This window comes from Schistocerca serialis, chromosome 3, assembly GCF_023864345.2.
Source record: "Schistocerca serialis cubense isolate TAMUIC-IGC-003099 chromosome 3, iqSchSeri2.2, whole genome shotgun sequence".
Taxonomy (NCBI): Eukaryota; Metazoa; Arthropoda; class Insecta; order Orthoptera; family Acrididae; genus Schistocerca; species Schistocerca serialis.
In genome coordinates, this window is record NC_064640.1 from 125,807,401 (window position 1) to 125,825,263 (window position 17,863).

The 17,863-nt window shown below is 37.3% G+C and overlaps 1 protein-coding gene across 2 annotated transcripts in view; it reads right to left on the reverse strand.

Moving 5' to 3' along the window:
• The window catches only part of LOC126469816 (uridine-cytidine kinase), a 134,159-nt gene that overhangs the window by 53,484 nt on the left and 62,812 nt on the right, over window positions 1-17,863 (reverse strand). The window contains exon 7 of one of the 2 annotated variants that reach the window (XM_050097096.1): window positions 12,148-14,387. The exons of the other annotated variant lie outside the window; for it this stretch is intronic. Coding sequence (XP_049953053.1) covers window positions 14,284-14,387 — 104 coding nt within the window. The 3' untranslated portion in view covers window positions 12,148-14,283. Of the gene's footprint in view, window positions 1-12,147; window positions 14,388-17,863 lie in introns of those variants that run through there. 2 annotated transcript variants of the gene reach the window in all.

The window sequence follows — 17,863 nt, forward strand, 5'->3', positions numbered from 1 at the left end:
TCTCATCACATGGTAAGAGCAGAGATATCTGTGACCATGGCTGTGCCATTTTTTAATCCTGCCAACTGTGAGGTGTGAGATAATATTAATTTTCTGCTGGGGGAAATATTAGACCCTGTACATTCACTGCAGACTTGTTACTACTTATGGTGAAGGTGTAATAAAATCACTGTGGGTGCCATACATGCTCACAGATTCCCAAAAAACTACAAGAATGGGTATTGCATTAGTGTTCTTGGAGTGTTACGAATGGGACGCCAATGCATTCATTGACCAGATTTTTAAAGGAGACAAAACATGGGTTTCTCATACCATCCCCACAATGGAGCAACAGTTTATGGAGTGGTGTCATCCCCAGTCGCCTCAGAAGCCACCCAACACAACAATCAATAGTGATACATACTGTATTACCCTTGAAGTCTTTGCCAGACTATCCAGAATCTTCGAAGAGGCGAGCTCTAACATGGAATTGTTCTGTTGCACAACAATGCATGTCCACTTACTGCCCGACAGACACAAGCTTTGCTGCATGAGACAAAATGGTTCAAATGGCTATGAACACTATGGGACTTAACTTCTGAGGTCATCAGTCCCCTAGAACTTAGAACTACTTAAACCTAACTAACCTAAGGACATCACACACATCCATGCCCGAGGCAGGATTCGAACCTGTGACCGTAGCAGTCGCGCAATTCCAGACTGTAGCGCCTAGAACTGCTCGGCCATCCAGGCTGGCTGCACGAGACATTCCAGTGGGACATGTTTGAGCATCCTGCTTACAGTCTGGACCCTGGCACTGTCAGACTCTTTCCTGTTTCCAAAACCGAGGAAGCACCTTGTTGGTAAACACTTTGCAAATAACGAGGACTTGAATAACGCTGTCATGACCTGGTTGAATAGCCAGGTGGTCACATGGTATGGAGAGGGTATACGCAAACTGGTGCCAAGGTACGATTAGTGCATTAATGTCCAAGGTAACTATGTCGAAAAGTAGACAAAGTATGTGCCAAAATGTGTAATTCAGTTTCTGTATTACTGTGAAAGAGTATCTTGGTATGGCAAAACATTCTTTATTTTCTGGGTGGTTCTCATACCTTCAAAATGTGACAGTGTACACATGTGCTATCAGACAATTTTTTAACTGCAGTCTCACATCATTTACACAGCACTAATGTCTCTGATAATATAATGCAGGATTTCTCAGCTGTTGTTTACTTTCTTGGTGACATATGATTTTTGCGACACATGCCATGGACTAAAGCATAACTTTCTTCCTGTTTCATTTCTTACTCAGAGAGAGAACGTCAGAGGCTATGGAGAAAGATTTTTAAATGTTATGTTTTTAATTGATTTGAAATATAAATATTTTGAACACTTTACTATAGGCAAGAGCAGCTGAACTGCTTATTACCATCTCTTTTAATGTTGTCCACTTACAAACTAGAGCCCCATGAAACAGGTGATGTCATAGCACTTTTTCACACAAGAACATATCAAATCAGACACTGCCTCATCACAATTTACTTTCAATAAGGCAACAAATTCTGTGAGAAAACTGATGGCATGGTTACAGGAACCCAGTCATGATATGAATTTCTACTTGATTGTTTTTGGCTAATTAACCCTTCAGACAACTAAGCACAAAATATTTCCAGAACAAATCTTTCACTCTGTACTGGGGTATGTACTGTTTAAAAACTTAGCAGAATTACATCTAAAACAATTTGTCAGACCAACATCCTCAACTGAAACCTTGCTTTTTATGAACACAGCTTCAATTATGCCAGTATTACTATACTACTTTCCAAGCTTCACAGAAGTTTCTCCCACATACCCTGTGGGTCTAGCACTCCAGGAAGACAGGATATCGCAGAGGAATGACCTAGCCATATTTTAGGAACTGTTTCCACAATGAATCTTTCACTCTGACATGGCATGCACACTGTTCTGTTATGTTAGCCCCACAATGCATACAGAAAAACTTCTATGATGCTTCAAAGAATGGGAAAGAGATACTGGGAGAATTCAATCTGAGAGGGTAGATCACAAATTGTGCCTAGATTGCTCAATCAGGAAGAGCACTGTACACAAAAGGCAAGGTTCAACGATGGAGTTTTGCTCCAGCAGACAGTTTTAACCTGCCAGGAAGTTTAAAGATACTAGTTTTGGTTACACAGATAAAAATTTCATATAATGGCCTCGTGAACGAAATGAGTGCTCTGAATTTTCATTTAACTGTATAAATTGCTATACACAGTACAGAATACAGACTGGAAAACCAGAACAGATTCCATTTTTAGACGTATAGGTACTCCAAAACCTGATGGAGGTTTTTTTTTTTTTTTTTTTTTTGGGGGGGGGGGGGGGGGGACGACTTCACAGAAAATTACTCTCACACAGACTGACACCTCAAGAAACATCTTCTCAAACCATCCCAATCAGAAAATATGACTAACTGAGTGGTTGATCATGTATGAGCTACAGTACTTGGATGAAGTAAAGTTGCTTTCAGAACATATGACTATTCTAAAGAATAGATAAAGGAAGAACAGTAACCTCCAAAACATGGAATTACTGACAAAATAAATGAGTTACAGGAAAAGTTATCCTCCAATTCATAAAGTTTTCTATAACTATTCATGACACAACAACCTAATTTTAAAAAAAGGTGCATAAGTACTTGAATCCTCATAACTATGTGAATGCTCCACAAGTCACAGACAGAACATTTACAATTCTTCACAAATGTGGTGAGTTGTAAATCAAAACCATTGATAATAGTAACACCACAAAAAATAAAATAATGATCATAAACCAGAGGTCAACCTTCAACAAAAAACCTAATGTCAGAACCACATAATGGTGCAATATGGTGAAAACATCAACAAACTTTTAAACACTGGCTTGTGTCAACATTGCAAACTTGTGAACCAATTATCCCCTGATGTTATTAAAATTGTGTATGTGAGTTTATTGGTCAAAAAATATATTATGTCAAAAGAAATATGGGGATTATTAACAGGTAGGAAGCATGTTAAACGATTAAGAACTTCTGACAAGTAATAAATGTTGGCTAAATAAACAAAACCTCAATGAGGTAAAATGAATATGTCTGGGGTCCAGTATTGAATAAAACAATCAACTTTGGTTTCACTTGTGCTGATGTTATTTGAAAGCTTTATTGAATAATGACATCTATATTTCTAATTATTATAAATGATAATGTAATATAAAATCTTATATGGCTCCAAGGTGTCCAGGTGACACCAAATGTGTTAGAACAAATTTTTGAGGAGGACATCTTTGCTCTTTCTTAGCTCTGCCAACAAATCCAGCTCCCATGTATTCTCTGGGCACTTCATTCCTTGAGGAATGTAGTAGGCAGTGAAGTATGAAATACAATTCACTGGCACCATAAAATTGGAGCCATTGAGGTAAAGGAAGAAAAATCCTCATCCTCCAGGTTGGAGCTTCTGCAAATGTTCAATAGGCTGTGTACATTAAAATTTCCACATTCATTAGGTTTCAAGGTATCCTTGCATAGGTGGACCACAAGTTTTTAGAATTGGCCACAGAAAAAGTACAAATAACTAGATTATTGAACCCTTCAATACAGCAATAAACACGAGAACTGACAAAGAAGCAAACAGAGATTAAGAAAATGAGGGGAATAAAATGTACTAACCATGTCTGGTAAGGAAAAAACCTTGGGGCCAACAGATGTCAGTGGTTATTAGATGGGAATAAACACACACACAAAATCAAAGAACTAAGACACGTGTTGCGATTTCATTATACAAAATGCTAACAAGGCAAATTATCAACTATCATTACATTAACAAAATCCTGATTACACAATACACTGAAATGACAAAAGTCATGGAATAGTGATATGCACATATACGGATGGTGATGCAAGGTGTACAACTTTGCTTCCGCCATTTGCCGATAGGTGGCAGCAACGGTAAGTAGCGGTTGAAAGAAACAGATCGCAGACATCAGGCAGTTAGCTTGCACCTCATTCAACATAACCTCATTCAAACGTTAGTTGATTTGTGTGTGCATCATAAAGTCATTCTTGACTGAAAATGTCAGTTTCGAGCCTAATTCTTGTCATTTGTGGGAGGTGTTACTGTTTTGTTTCAATATAAAGAAAACAGCAGCTGAGTCTCACCGAATGCTCTCTAGTACATAAGGTAAGGATGCCATTGGTGAAAGAACGTGTCATGAGTGGTTTCAACACTTCAAGAACAGTGACTTTAACGTCATAGACCGGCATAGTGGTGGACGAACGAATGTTTTCGAAGATGCAGAATTGGAGACATTGCTGAGTGAAGACTCGCATCAAACTCAAGAAGAATTGGCACGATTAGTGGGAGTGATGCAGCCAGCCATTTCAAAATGTCTCAAGGCTATGGGCATGATTCAGAAAGAAGGAAATTAGGTCCCATGTGAGCTGAAACCAAGAGACATTGAACGGCGTTTGTGTGTTTGTGAACAGTTGCTTCAGAGGCAAAAACAGAAGGGATTTTTGCATCGTATTGTGACCAGTGATGAAAAATGGGTTCATTATGATAATCCTAAACACAAAAAATCATGGGGATATCCTGGTCAGGCTTCCACATAGACAGCCAAACCGAATATGCACGGCTCCAAGATCATGCTCTGCATTTGGTGGGACCAGCTCAGCGTCGTGTACTATGAGGTGTTAAAACCAAGTGAAACAATCACAGGTGCTCATTATTGAATGCAATTAATGTGTTTGAGCAGAGCATTAAAAGACAAACGGCCACAATACAGCGAGAGGCACGATAAAGTGATTTTGCAGCACAACAAAGCTCAACCCCACGTTGAAAAGTAGTCAAAACATACTTGGAAACGTTAAAATGGGAAGTCCTACCCCACCCGCCATATTCTCCAGACATTGCTCCCTCTGGCTATCACCTGTTTAGACCAATGGCACATGGCCTGGCTGACCAACACTTCCGATCTCATGAAGAAGTCACAAATTGGATCGATTCGTGGATCGCTTCAAAAGATGAACAATTTTTTTGACACGAGATTCGTACACTGCCCGAAAGATGGGAGAATGTGGCCAACGGTGCAAAATACTTTGAATGATACATGTGTAATCAATTTGTTTCATTAAACCATCAAATGTTTAGGAAGAAATGGCAGACGCAAAGTTGTACAGCTTGTACTATTGCGTACACAAGGTATAGAGGAGCAGTGCATAGGTGAAGCTGCCATTTGCACTCAAGCGATTCATGTGAAAAGGTTCCCAATGTGATTATAGTCGCACAATGGGAATTAACATACTTTGAATGTGGAATGGTGGTAGAAGCTAGATGCATGGGACATTCCATTTGGAAATCATAAGGGAATTTAATATTACAAGATTCACAGGGTCAATAGTGTAGTGAGAATACCAAATTTCTGGCATTACTTCTCACCACAGACAATGCAGTGGTCAACGGCTTGCACTTAAGAATCAACAGCAGCAGTATTTGAGTAGAATTGTCAGTGCTAACAAACAAACATTATTCCATGAAATAACATCAGAAATCAATGTGAGACATACTATGAATGTATCTATTAGGACGGTGCAGTGAAATTTGGTGTTAATGGGCTATGACTGCAGACGGCCAACGCGAGTGGCTTTGCTAACAACATAACATCGCCTGCAGAATCTCTCCTGGGCCTGTGACCATATCTATTGGACCCTAGGTGACTGGAAAACTGTGGCCTGGTTACATGAGCCCTTAATTCAGTTAGTAAGAGCTGATGGTAGCGTTTGAGTGTGACAGAGATCCTAAGAAGCCACAGACACAAGTTGCCAACAAGGCAGTGTGCAAGCTGGTGGTGGCTCCATAATGGTGTGGGCTGTGTTAACATTGAATAGACTGGCTCCTCTGGTCCAACTGAACCGATCATTGACTGGAAACAGTAATGTTCGACTACTAGGAGATCATTTGCAGCCATTCATGGACCTCATGTTTCCAAATAATGATGCAATTTATATGCAACCACAATTGGTTTGAAGAACATTCTTGACAATTCGAGCCAATGACTTGGACACCCAGATCACCTGACATGAATCCCATTGAACATTCATGGGATACAATCAAAAGGTCAGTTCATGCACAAAATCTTGCATCGGAGACACTTTTGCAATTATGGACAGCTACAGAGGTAGCATGGCTCATTATTTCTGTAAGGGACTTGTAACGACCTGTTGAGTCCATGCCACATTGAGTTGCTGCACTGCACTGGGCAGGAGGAGGTCTGACATAGTATTAAGAGGTATCACATGACTATTGTCACATCAGTGTATCTCAGTACCCAGACGTTTCAAAGACCAGCCTAAAACGATTTTAAATACAGTGATACACAGAGCTAAAACTGTTTCGGACAAGGACCACTTGGATTCTGGTAGCATGATGACTGACCATTGTTCTGATGTAGGCCATCGAATGCTATATTATTCTGATTGGAAAGGTTACAAACACCGAGAGTATTTCATACAACCTTTAATAAGCTTGTTTTTAAGATTTGTTTCACTGTATGAATTGGAAATAACAGATATGTAAACCTGTGGCACTCTGTATACTGCTTATTAACCACCATCTCCACGAAACTGCAAATGCCAGGTAACACCTTTGTATTACGACAAAGGAGAAAGGCAGAGTAAACTTAATACATGGCCATGGTAAACTCAGTCATGTTTATGCCCAAAAAGCAGGTAGTAGATGTAATAATCGTATACATTCTAGTAGTCTTACAGGTGGAGCACTGTCATATTCTACAAGTCTGTATGTGCCATTGAGTGACATGCCCATTTAGAACAAAAATGGAAACAAAATGTATAGTATATCTCACCTATGCTGCTTATGACACTTCAATGGCAAGTGGCAGTATCCATAAGACTACCTTCCCTGGCAATATCACTATAATTTTCAGCTGTGTTTATCAATTTGTTTCCTTGATAATGTTGACTTTGTTTGTATCCATTCTGACTAATTTTATTACATTTTCTGTTTCCTCAAATCTTCCAAGTATCTCTTCTCCAGTAACTACAGCACACTTTTTTAACATGACCTACGACTTTTCTAGTGTTCTAATTCCACAGGATCAAAAGCTAATGTCACAACATTTAAAGTAAGTAGCTCTCTTGTTCTAGCAATCGGCATTTTTGACTGGTGGTGTGGAGGTCCTGGGTTCAATACCCTGTGACAACCACAGATTTTGCACAGTGTAAAGGTCTGGAACGAGGTCCACTCAATCTCGTGAGGCCAAATTAAAAGCTGCTTGAACATAAAAGCAGCAAGACTAATGCATACCCCACCTAAGTAGCATCAGATTGAATGGCTTGGACAAAGCTACGTGACACACAACTTTTATTGATTAGCAGCAAAAGCATTGGCCTTTTTTTCTGGCTTTGAAGTGAGAGGCTTAACCAGATCTTACAGTTTTTGCAGTTCTACGGAACTGAGGACTAGATAGCATGGCAGCAGTTGCAAGGGAATCATTTTTTTGCAAAATGTTGCCAATGGAATAAATAGAAGGTTAGAGGAGTTTGGTTTTTCTTCTCTATATGTATTAAAAAAACTTTTCCGTCCATTTCTGTATGATATCTCGAAGTTTTGCTGTTATATAAGAGAAGTGAACATAGAATAAAACTATCACTTGCCTATATGAACCACAACGATAAAATGATTGGCATTTTTGTCAGCAGTACCTTTCACACAGTGCCTCTTAGCCAATATTTATTCACAGTGTAATGTATATGAAGCCACATTTCTTCTAAATAAACTACTGGTTGCTTTAATTCTGATGCTTTATTTCTGTGTAAAAATTAATGTAATATGCCCTTTTCACAAGTATGGCCTCTCAATCAGACATAACGACTCTTTTATAACCAAATTCCACAGCTGGAACAAGTTGTCTCATAGCTTCTTTGCTAGCCCAGAAATGCAATTCTGCGTGACAAAGGCTGTGAAGATTATGCAAACTCCTGGTACTGTTCAAAGAAAATTTTGCCTAATAATACATAAACCCATATCAGTAATGAAATATTTACTGTGTGCATTTTGTTTCTTCCAATTTGGAACAGATATCTAAATCTTGTTCTACTCAGTAAGGTGTACCTCCTTCCGTTAATTTACACATCATTGACTTATTTAACTTTCACTTGTCAACATTCACTTACACATTCCCTCGCACTTGCACATACTGATATTTTCTGTGATCACTTTTTATGCTTGCACAGCGAGCTAACGTGCACGACTTTGAATTGGAATATGCTGTATCTCGTCACAGGATTAAGTTAGTTCTCACTACAGCCAGATCTACAGTTCACTTTTGTCGAGTAATACACATGCTCAAAGTTCCTCACAAGGAAACCTCCCATCGCATCCCCCTCTGATTTAGTTATAAGTTGGCACAGTGCATAGGCCTTGAAAAACTGAACACAGTTCAATCGACAAAACAGGAAGAAGTTGTGTGGAACTTGGAAAAAAATAAGCAAAATATACAAACTGAGTAGTCCATGTGCAAGACAGGCAACATCAAGGATAGTGTGAGCTCGGGAGCGCCGTGGTCCCGTGGTTAGCACGAGCAGCTGCGGAACGAGAGGTCCTTGGTTTAAGTCTTCCCTCGAGTGAAAGGTTTATTTTCGCAAAGTTATGATCTGTCCGTTCGTTCATTGACATCTCTGTTCACTGTAATAAGTTTAGTGTCTGTGTTTTGCGACCGCACCGCAAAACCGTGCGATTAGTAGACGAAAGGACGTGCCTCTCCAATGAAACCGAAAACATTTGATCGCAAGGTCATAGGTCAACTGATTCCTCCACAGGAAAACACGTCTGTTATATTCTATACAACACTGGTGACGGCATGTGCGTCACATGACAGGAATATGTTGTCGACCCACCTAACTTGTACACTTGGCGAATGGGTAAAAAGACTCTTCTACCTTGTCCGATTTAGGTTTTCTTGTGGATATGATAATCACTCCCAAAAAAGTTAAGAAAACATAAGAGTTTGTCACATAAACTGCAACAAATGAATGCAACAGTTTCACAGTCGCACAGTTTTCCCTGTGCTCTGTGAAAACATATGTTTTGTTACGATGTTTGTTTAGGTGTAGCGTCGCCATACTACCTCACATCGGACGAACGGACAGATAATAGTTGTCTGAAAATAAAAAATTAAACTTTTCACTCGAGGGAAGACTTGAACCAAGGACCTCTCGTTCCGCAGCTGCTCACGCTAACCACGAGACCACGGCGCTCCTGGGCTCACACTATCCTTGATGTTGCCTATCTTGCACACGGACTACTCAGTTTGTATATTTTGCTTATTTTTTTCCAAGTTCCACACAACTTCTTCCTGTTTTCTCGATTGATCTGTGTTCAGTTTTTCAAGGCCTATCCACTGTGCCAACTTATAACTAAATCTGAGGGGGTGCGATGGGGAGGTTCCCTTGTCAGAATCACAGGGTATGATGCCATTATGTGCAAGTGCTGCAGCACCCTTGGTAGGTTCACAGACATTTCCTGGTCTTTTTCCCAACCACACTGTAAACCTATCCAATATTGTCTTGTAGAATCTGGAATTAAATATTAGTTATGAGAATAGGCTAGTCAATAAGAGCAAACACTTCACACTGAAAACATATGTACTGTGCACACATTAATGTAAAGTTGTAGCTGACCTGCCTTCCTCAGGTGTATTCTAAATACATTGAATTTTCCAGTAAATTCCAATATTCCATACATAAATAAGCCTCAGAACCTTCCTGAAATTGCAAATGCTTAGAGATAAATAACTGCAGGAATCAGAGCAATGACCCACACATCACAAGCCAGCAGCCAGCTGTGTCACAGTGGAAAAGGGATAATCGCAAAGGCAGTGGCCAAATCTCGACACACACAAACACGAGCACATATTTCCTTCTTCATTCTGATCGTGTGCAATGGCATAAACAAAGTCTCTCGTGAAACCACTCTGAAAAGACATTTGTTTTCTAATGTGAGATTCATTAATGATAATAAATATAAAAGTACTACAAATAAAGCTTGTAACACAATATTGGCTAGAACACTTAAGTTGGCAGTCTTCGTAAACAAGAGAACAACAAGCACAAAATCTACAACTTCTTGTGTTTCCTATGCTGTCCTGTATTTTACACTTTCCTGCAATTTACACTTTTTTTGGGTCTGTCCATTGAGAAGTGTACAAAGGGTGTTTCTACTGTATTACTCAAACAGGTGACATGAAGGCAGGAAGGACGATTACAGTTCAATGTCCTGTTGCCGAGGAGGTCATTAGAGATAGGGAAAGGATGGGGAAGAACATCGACAGTGCCGTTTCAAGGAATCATCCTGGCATTTGCCTTTAGCAATTTAAGGAAACTGGAGAAAAATCTGGATGGCTAGACACAGATTTCAACTGCCATCTTCCAGGCAGTGAGTCCAGGGTTTTATCACAGAATGGAGAGGATGAGGTCACAACAAAAAGTAGGAAACAGAAAAGTGTAACGGGCTAGACACAGGATTTGTGAGACAAGTGACCACAAAATCTATTGTGGTGACATTCACATATAAAAGATTCTTGGTGTTCTACCCTTCACAAAATCAGAATTTGATTGTAACATGCTATATTACATACATTATTGCCAGTTACTGAGGTGAACATTTGTTTCTTGTAAAACTCCTTCACAGAGCTATCACATCCTCAACTGATGGTACAAAATATTTTTTCACAATTCTGGATCAATACCCATTCTTTTCCTTCTACACCAAAAGAACTAGTACAAATCTGCACAAGTGGCAAGCCTTTTAATACATACAATTACTCTTGGGTAACTGGTGTTAGTAATGTATAATGGACACTAAGCACTTCACACGAAGACAGCAAATCAAATTTTAATAGGAACAATAGTGAACGAGACAGTTTCTTCTTTGTCTATCTGTAATATTTCTGGTTTGATGTTGGAAAGCTCTTGCATTTGCACATGCAATATAGTATGCACTTCATTATGAACTATTCACATCATCATTCAATCAAAACAAGATCGCTGAACATATAAAACACGCACCCACCACATAACTAGAATACAGTCAATTTTGTCTCAACTTATGGTGATGGAGGTTCGCCACACTATCCTTGTGTGGTACAGGTCAGTGAGTGGCATTTTATAAGTGGTTCTTCTAAATGCAAGTCCAGTATGCAACCACTCTGCAAGCACCACAATGATAAATTGAGAGAGGGAATAAAGACAGAGTATGTGTTACAAGATGTTCTCTCCCTCCCCATCTCCCAATTATCTCTCTTTTTTCAATGAATATTCTCTACAGTCCATTGTACTGGCTCTGCTTCATCCATTTTCTCTCCTCCTTCCACCTCCCACATTCTACATCATCATACATAGTAATGCTAAAGTACTGCTATTACAAACAACATTGTTAACAATAGATGATTGCATTCAATTATCATTTATCAATATTTCCATTGTTTTATCATATGAAGCTATTATAGCCATAAGCACCCACTTCAACATTTTAGTCCTCTCCAACAACTTGAATAAATTGTACCCTTAATAAAACATAACTTTCAGAGGCATGGGAGATTGTATACTTTATGACCTACCCCACCATTTAGGACCTACTATGGCTGTCACCATACAATGAAATGAAATTATAGGGCTCATACCAATTAACTAAGGAGTCTCCACATACATTTTTGCCTCCCCCCCCCCCCCCCTCAAGAAAAATCTCTCTGTTTCTCAGTCAACATTTTAAACCATTAACTCATCATACCAACAACAACCAATAAATTACTACTTTTTATTTGCTACCTGTAATATAACTATTATATAAAAAAGTTGCTGGTATTTTTGACATGCAACATTTCACACACAGTCAGATACTCAAATTATGCCTTTCATATAGAGGGCAAAAAACGCTTTCATGTGCGTAATGATCAAACACTGGAAGGAAACCACAACAAAAAAACAATACAGAAGGAATAAAAGGAATAGCAGAACGAGTACAGGAAGATGGAGAAAGACAGTTCATGGACAGAGTTTATTGAGCACATAGTCAGGGATGGCAGGAAGGAAATTAAAAATGAGATTTTGCTCTTACTTGTTTATTCAAAATACAAAGCCACATTTTAAGTACATCCAAATCAAAACTCAGTCTCACAAGTGGAATGTCAAAACCTCAATAAAAAATACTGAATACTCACAAATATTTGTTTAAGTTATGGTGACAAGAACTGCAGCTCTGATTTGTTTCTTCAGCACTGATATAACAGCTGAAGGATCCTTAAGTTTCTAAAAAATCTCTGCAGCATTCTGAGCACCATTTAAATTGTGAAAACCATGAGATACTGATGATACAGGCAGTTATTGCAGCAAAATAACTTTTATAGCTTTGTATTTTTTTCCTCCCTACACAAATACTTATAACTTAGAGAAACAGACAATGTAGCAGAATCTGTATGATTTTTTTTTCAGTAATTGCTAAGTGAATTTAGAGGTGCGCAATTTTTACTTCTTAGGACCAAATATTTTCTGTTTCTGATTTTTTCTTCTTCCCCTAGTGTCAATAACATCCAAAACACAAACTAGATAGCTTATAAACAGTTCATAATGAATCACACAAATATAGTGCACTCAATGGATTACAATTTATTTACACATGACTAATCTCCCTCTGCTACACACAAATTGCAAACCTCGTTCAGGTAGGCTTTGGAGTTTAACAGACATCTATTGTATTACTACATGTCCATACTAATGTTATTTTCAGGCACACACAATTACAAATATCATAACACGGAATGAATTGACTAATGTGCATCTGAATAATAATAAACCGTTATGACTGAAAGCAGAACAGTAAACATTAATAAACTCACAATGTAAGAAGGATTTGACGATATACAGAAGGTTTTCTTCATGTTCTTATTAGTGCTTAGCAACTGGCTCAAATTATGATATTGTTCATATTTATTAAAAGGAAGACTGTCACAAAACACTCGCAGAGTGTAAATGTTTGGCATTATCTATGTATAGATAATGGTGTCATCAATTTTAAACAACAGGTACGAATCATATAGAACATACAGATCTCAGAAAGGAAATAAATGTTACAAGTGAAAATCATTCTGATTTTCACAGAGTCATATCCAAGATGTGATTTTTCCCATCAAAGAAATCCTGCAGATAACCTCTCATATCAATACTACAGTACAATAGTGAAATTAATAAACATTTCATTTTCACACTTTTATGGAAAGAGAGGCAGTCCTTGAGAACAATATTTCCCTCCTGCACAACATAATCAGTGGATAGTTCCCAAGTGTACAGGAAGAGGACCGTTCAAAGCATTCCGTTTTACAAATGTACATATAATACACATACAGCTGACCTTCTGAAACAACTTGAAATTACCTTTTCTCCAAGATATGCTATCAAAGTAACATTTCATCAGTCACAGTAAAATACTGATACCATTTCACAGCCTTACTATTTAAAATAGTTTAGTTTACCTGATAATATTCCTGCAGCATCAAAAATTAAATTATGTACCATACTACAAGAGTAACTAAACATGAACAACAAATAAAAGTATTTTTGTGCAAGAAATACACATTAATACAAAAACTTTACTTGCTTTATGCTTCTGGAATATATACAGAATGACACAGTTCCACGACACAGTAATTAAATATGAATATTTAATTAAATAATACAAATAAGACAACAAAAAGACAAAAGTCAATAATGTGCTTCTAGTTTGTTGATGAAATACTATTCAATGATTTATTAAATAACTTTTAGTCTAAAGTAAAGCACCCAGCAGGTCTATATGAGGCAAGAAATGAATACTGAGAACCATATAGATCAAGATTCATGATCAAATCTTGTGCATCTTGTACAATTCCCTTTTTTTTCTTTTTTTTTTTCTTTTTTGCTTAGTATAGCCCAATTTTACATTCTTGCCTCACATAAGGTTAGGAATAGTGTCTGCCACACTAGACATGCATTTGTAACACTGAACAAACAGTTAAGTGACATCCTTGAAAAATAATTTATTTTGAGAACTTTTATTGACTATAATAATTTTGTGGCACAGTAAAATACCAAGTCCGTGTGGCAGAACCAAAGCATTTTTAAATATTATTGAGTGCATGGCTGGATACCATTATACATGGACACTGCCAAAGGTTCATATGTTATATGCCCTGGAATGTTCAAATCATGCAGCAAATCTACCTGCTAAGGTTTTCTGAGCTTGAGCTAGAGCTAGCCCATCTTCGGTTCACCACGCCATGTAATATATCCCAGATGTGGTGAACTATCAGGTCAATGGCAACTGTAACGCAAAAACAGCACAAGCAGCCCATTAGATCTGGGGAGCAGGGTAGCCATGCACCACAAACTGGAGATTCACAACATTAAAAGTGGCAATCATGCATCTGTAAGCTAACTGATAATATGGTGAAAAGTGTTATTTTATCTAAAATGTAACAGACAAAAGTACAAATTATATATCTGATGTACCAGTTCAGTGAAGTGTGATGCAATACATACAGCTGTGATAAAACCCACATTAACTTACAAGACAGCAAATGCAGGGAAAATATGTATTGATGGAAAAGCATTTTAGAATTTGAAAATCCCATTTTGAGTAAGTAATGTTTACAGTTATTTCCACAAGAAGTAACATCTGTGCCATAATTGATAATCTGAAGTTAGAGCGTGCACACACAGGCATTGCCAGAATTCTAACTGATCCTACATATTTCAACTGACAGAATCAAGATATGTGTGATTAACATTTTCATAACAACTTTGCCTGAAAATGTGTGCTCTGAGTTAATATTTTTCATCATAAATGCTCATCCATCATTCATGACCAACCAATATTACACATGTTGTGTACAATGTTAGCTTCCAATTATTTATCTCACCCATTTAAAAACAAAACTATCTGCAGTTTCTAAAAAGCCAAACACAAATATAGTAGTTAAATGATGTTATTTTAAAACTAAACATTTTAGTAAAATTTTTAAGTGGTCACAAATTTTAGTAGTTAGTTTTAGTGCAGGAGATATCACCACTAAACAATGATGTTTTTACCAGAGAGAAAAATTATTTCACACAGCAAGCTGCTACCTAATTACTTCTCTGGATAAGATTTGCATGAAAACCGAGAATATAGAAAACTACACAAAGTTACTGAACATACCAAAAACAGCATTCCTAGAGTCCTGCTGTTTGAAACATGTGGAACTCAAGCACTTCATTTACTGAAAAATATAATTTCTAATGCCAGTAAATGCTCTTCCTTAGTTTGAGAGCAATTCAACCAAAAACACATCATTTTCAGCTCATTATCAGATAACTTTCCACATATACTGGTCACTGGCAATGATACTATCTGTTACTGTTCAGTTTACAAGTTACAAAATAAAATTATGCATAACTTTTATGCTACTTTGTGGCAAATTCTAATGTTCATCATATCTTTTTATCAAATTGCCAGAAAAGTTTATTTCTTGCCAGTAACTTTGAGCATTAAGTTTTGTTGTAACTTAAATATTACAGAAATGAAAGTGCTACACCATTACTGGACTGAGAAATGGGTAATGTCTGAGGATGCCTAAGAACTAACATACTACTTGACAAAAGCACTGGAGCACAACTATTTTCCTACGAAAACTCAAATTACATTTGGATTACCTCAACTATGCTGAAAGTACACCCTGTTATTCCAGTGATGCCTGTATCACTTTTAAGCACTCACACCAGTGCAACATAATATATTGGTGAATAAATCCAAGTTGTACATAATTTTTAGTAATTAAAAAGACTGAACTTTTTTGTTTTATTTCCCACGAACTAACAGCCATGAAATAGTTTGCACAGTGGTCCATTAATTTCCTAAGGTTGTGCATACTGCAAAGAGTTAATGCACAAACTGCACAAGCATGCTGCATGGTGGCCATTTCACAGTATAATGCATTGTTTTTTGCACCAATTTAAAGCTAATTATCCACAACACTCAATTAAATGATTCACTTCTGTAAAGAAGACAAGAAAAAGATTCAGTTGCAGTATTGCACATAAAAGACAAAGATTAAGACATAATCAAGAGCTATAACTGTGATGTACACAAAATGGAAAATATGGAAATTGATTAAAACCTCAAAGATAAACTCATACTATTTTTACATTTTACTGCTGCACAAGAAGACCTTTGGAAGCACAGAGACAATAATATGTATATGGCATAATGCAATCAACTGTCAGCTCATTTTGATAGTAGTTATTAAGAAGAAAACATCATATTCCCTCAGTGCAAAAGAAGATTGAAAATAGTACTACTCAGTTAATCTACACAGACAGGGCATTAACTAATACAACTATCTTCCATAGGTAACTGTAATTAAAGAACTGATAAACACATTCTAGCTGGATTGGATAACACCTGGAGTAGAACGGGCTGTCACGTATCAGTAAATTACTGAACTACAAAGATTTCCCTCAAAAATGAAGAAGAAGATTGGAGTCACTTGCAAAGAAGAAAGAAGAGACACACATTGAGAAATGTGGAAGAAAAGAAAGGAGAAACAGTTGAAATAAATGTAGTCCATAGCAGCTCATGCTTTAAAGAAAAATTACTCTAGCAGGATACGTCTCTTATATTACAGCACAATCTCGAAACTGTCAATTCTTAACTATTGTCTTGCTGGTTTGTGTTACATAGATGCTCTTTCAAAAACATGTTCTGTCACAGAGAAAAATGAAGTAGTGTGGTTATTTCATAGTGCCTATATTGCTACTTTCTCCTCAGTTAGAATGCCATATGGAGACATTACAAGAAGACTAACTGAACAGTCAGAAGTCTCTTCTTGCAGTTGCCTTTGCTACCGACACACTGAACACTACATACCATAGAATACACTACTTCTACGACATTGCTACATTAAGCGATAACGATTACAGTCAATCATCATCTTCATAGTGGCTAACACAGCCACAAATCTACGAATGAATCACTACTGTAATGACTGAATTCACGACACCCAGTGATTCATGGCTGTATATGACATTTTCGTGTATTTGGAGATATGCATATGGGATCTGAAGATGGCATAAGATAAAATAACATCTTAAATTATACAGCTGTTGGTAAATTTCATTGAAGTTGACAATTACTTAACTAGCCAATGTCCCCTGTCCACAATAGACCAACAGAGAATAAATTAATGCAGTATTTTTCCACTTAGGCTGTATTTATTTAAAGTTTATCTTCATTATGCAACTAGCTTCCACTTTTTAAGTCATTATTGAGTGTTCAGCTGGCAAAAGGTGCCATATATATGAAAATTTCACCTTTTTCTAACTCAGTAATGACTTAAAAAGATAAAACTAGTTCTGGAACAAAGAAATGTAAAAAATAAATAAAGCCCAAGTAGAAAAATGCCACATTCATTTCATGTCAAAGGTCATCCAACATTTGACTATCTCTGTTGCAGATCTGCATCACATTCATGTTTTCTCTACTTTTCAACAAATGGAGACTACTTATTTGTTATCCCTATGATCAACAGCGTTGCCAAGTTATGCAGATTTAAGATTCTTAGAAATTGTGATGTCTTGAGCAATTATCTAGTGAATCACTTTTTGGGAACAGATTGAAATGGTATTTTCAGGACTACAACTGTAATACCAAAAAACACATTTTAACTTCTCAAATAAAATTCTTGTGCTGAAGACAGGGTGTATAGTGTACTGTTACAGATGGTAGGGAGGAGAGGGGAGTGGTTGTCTTCACGAACATAC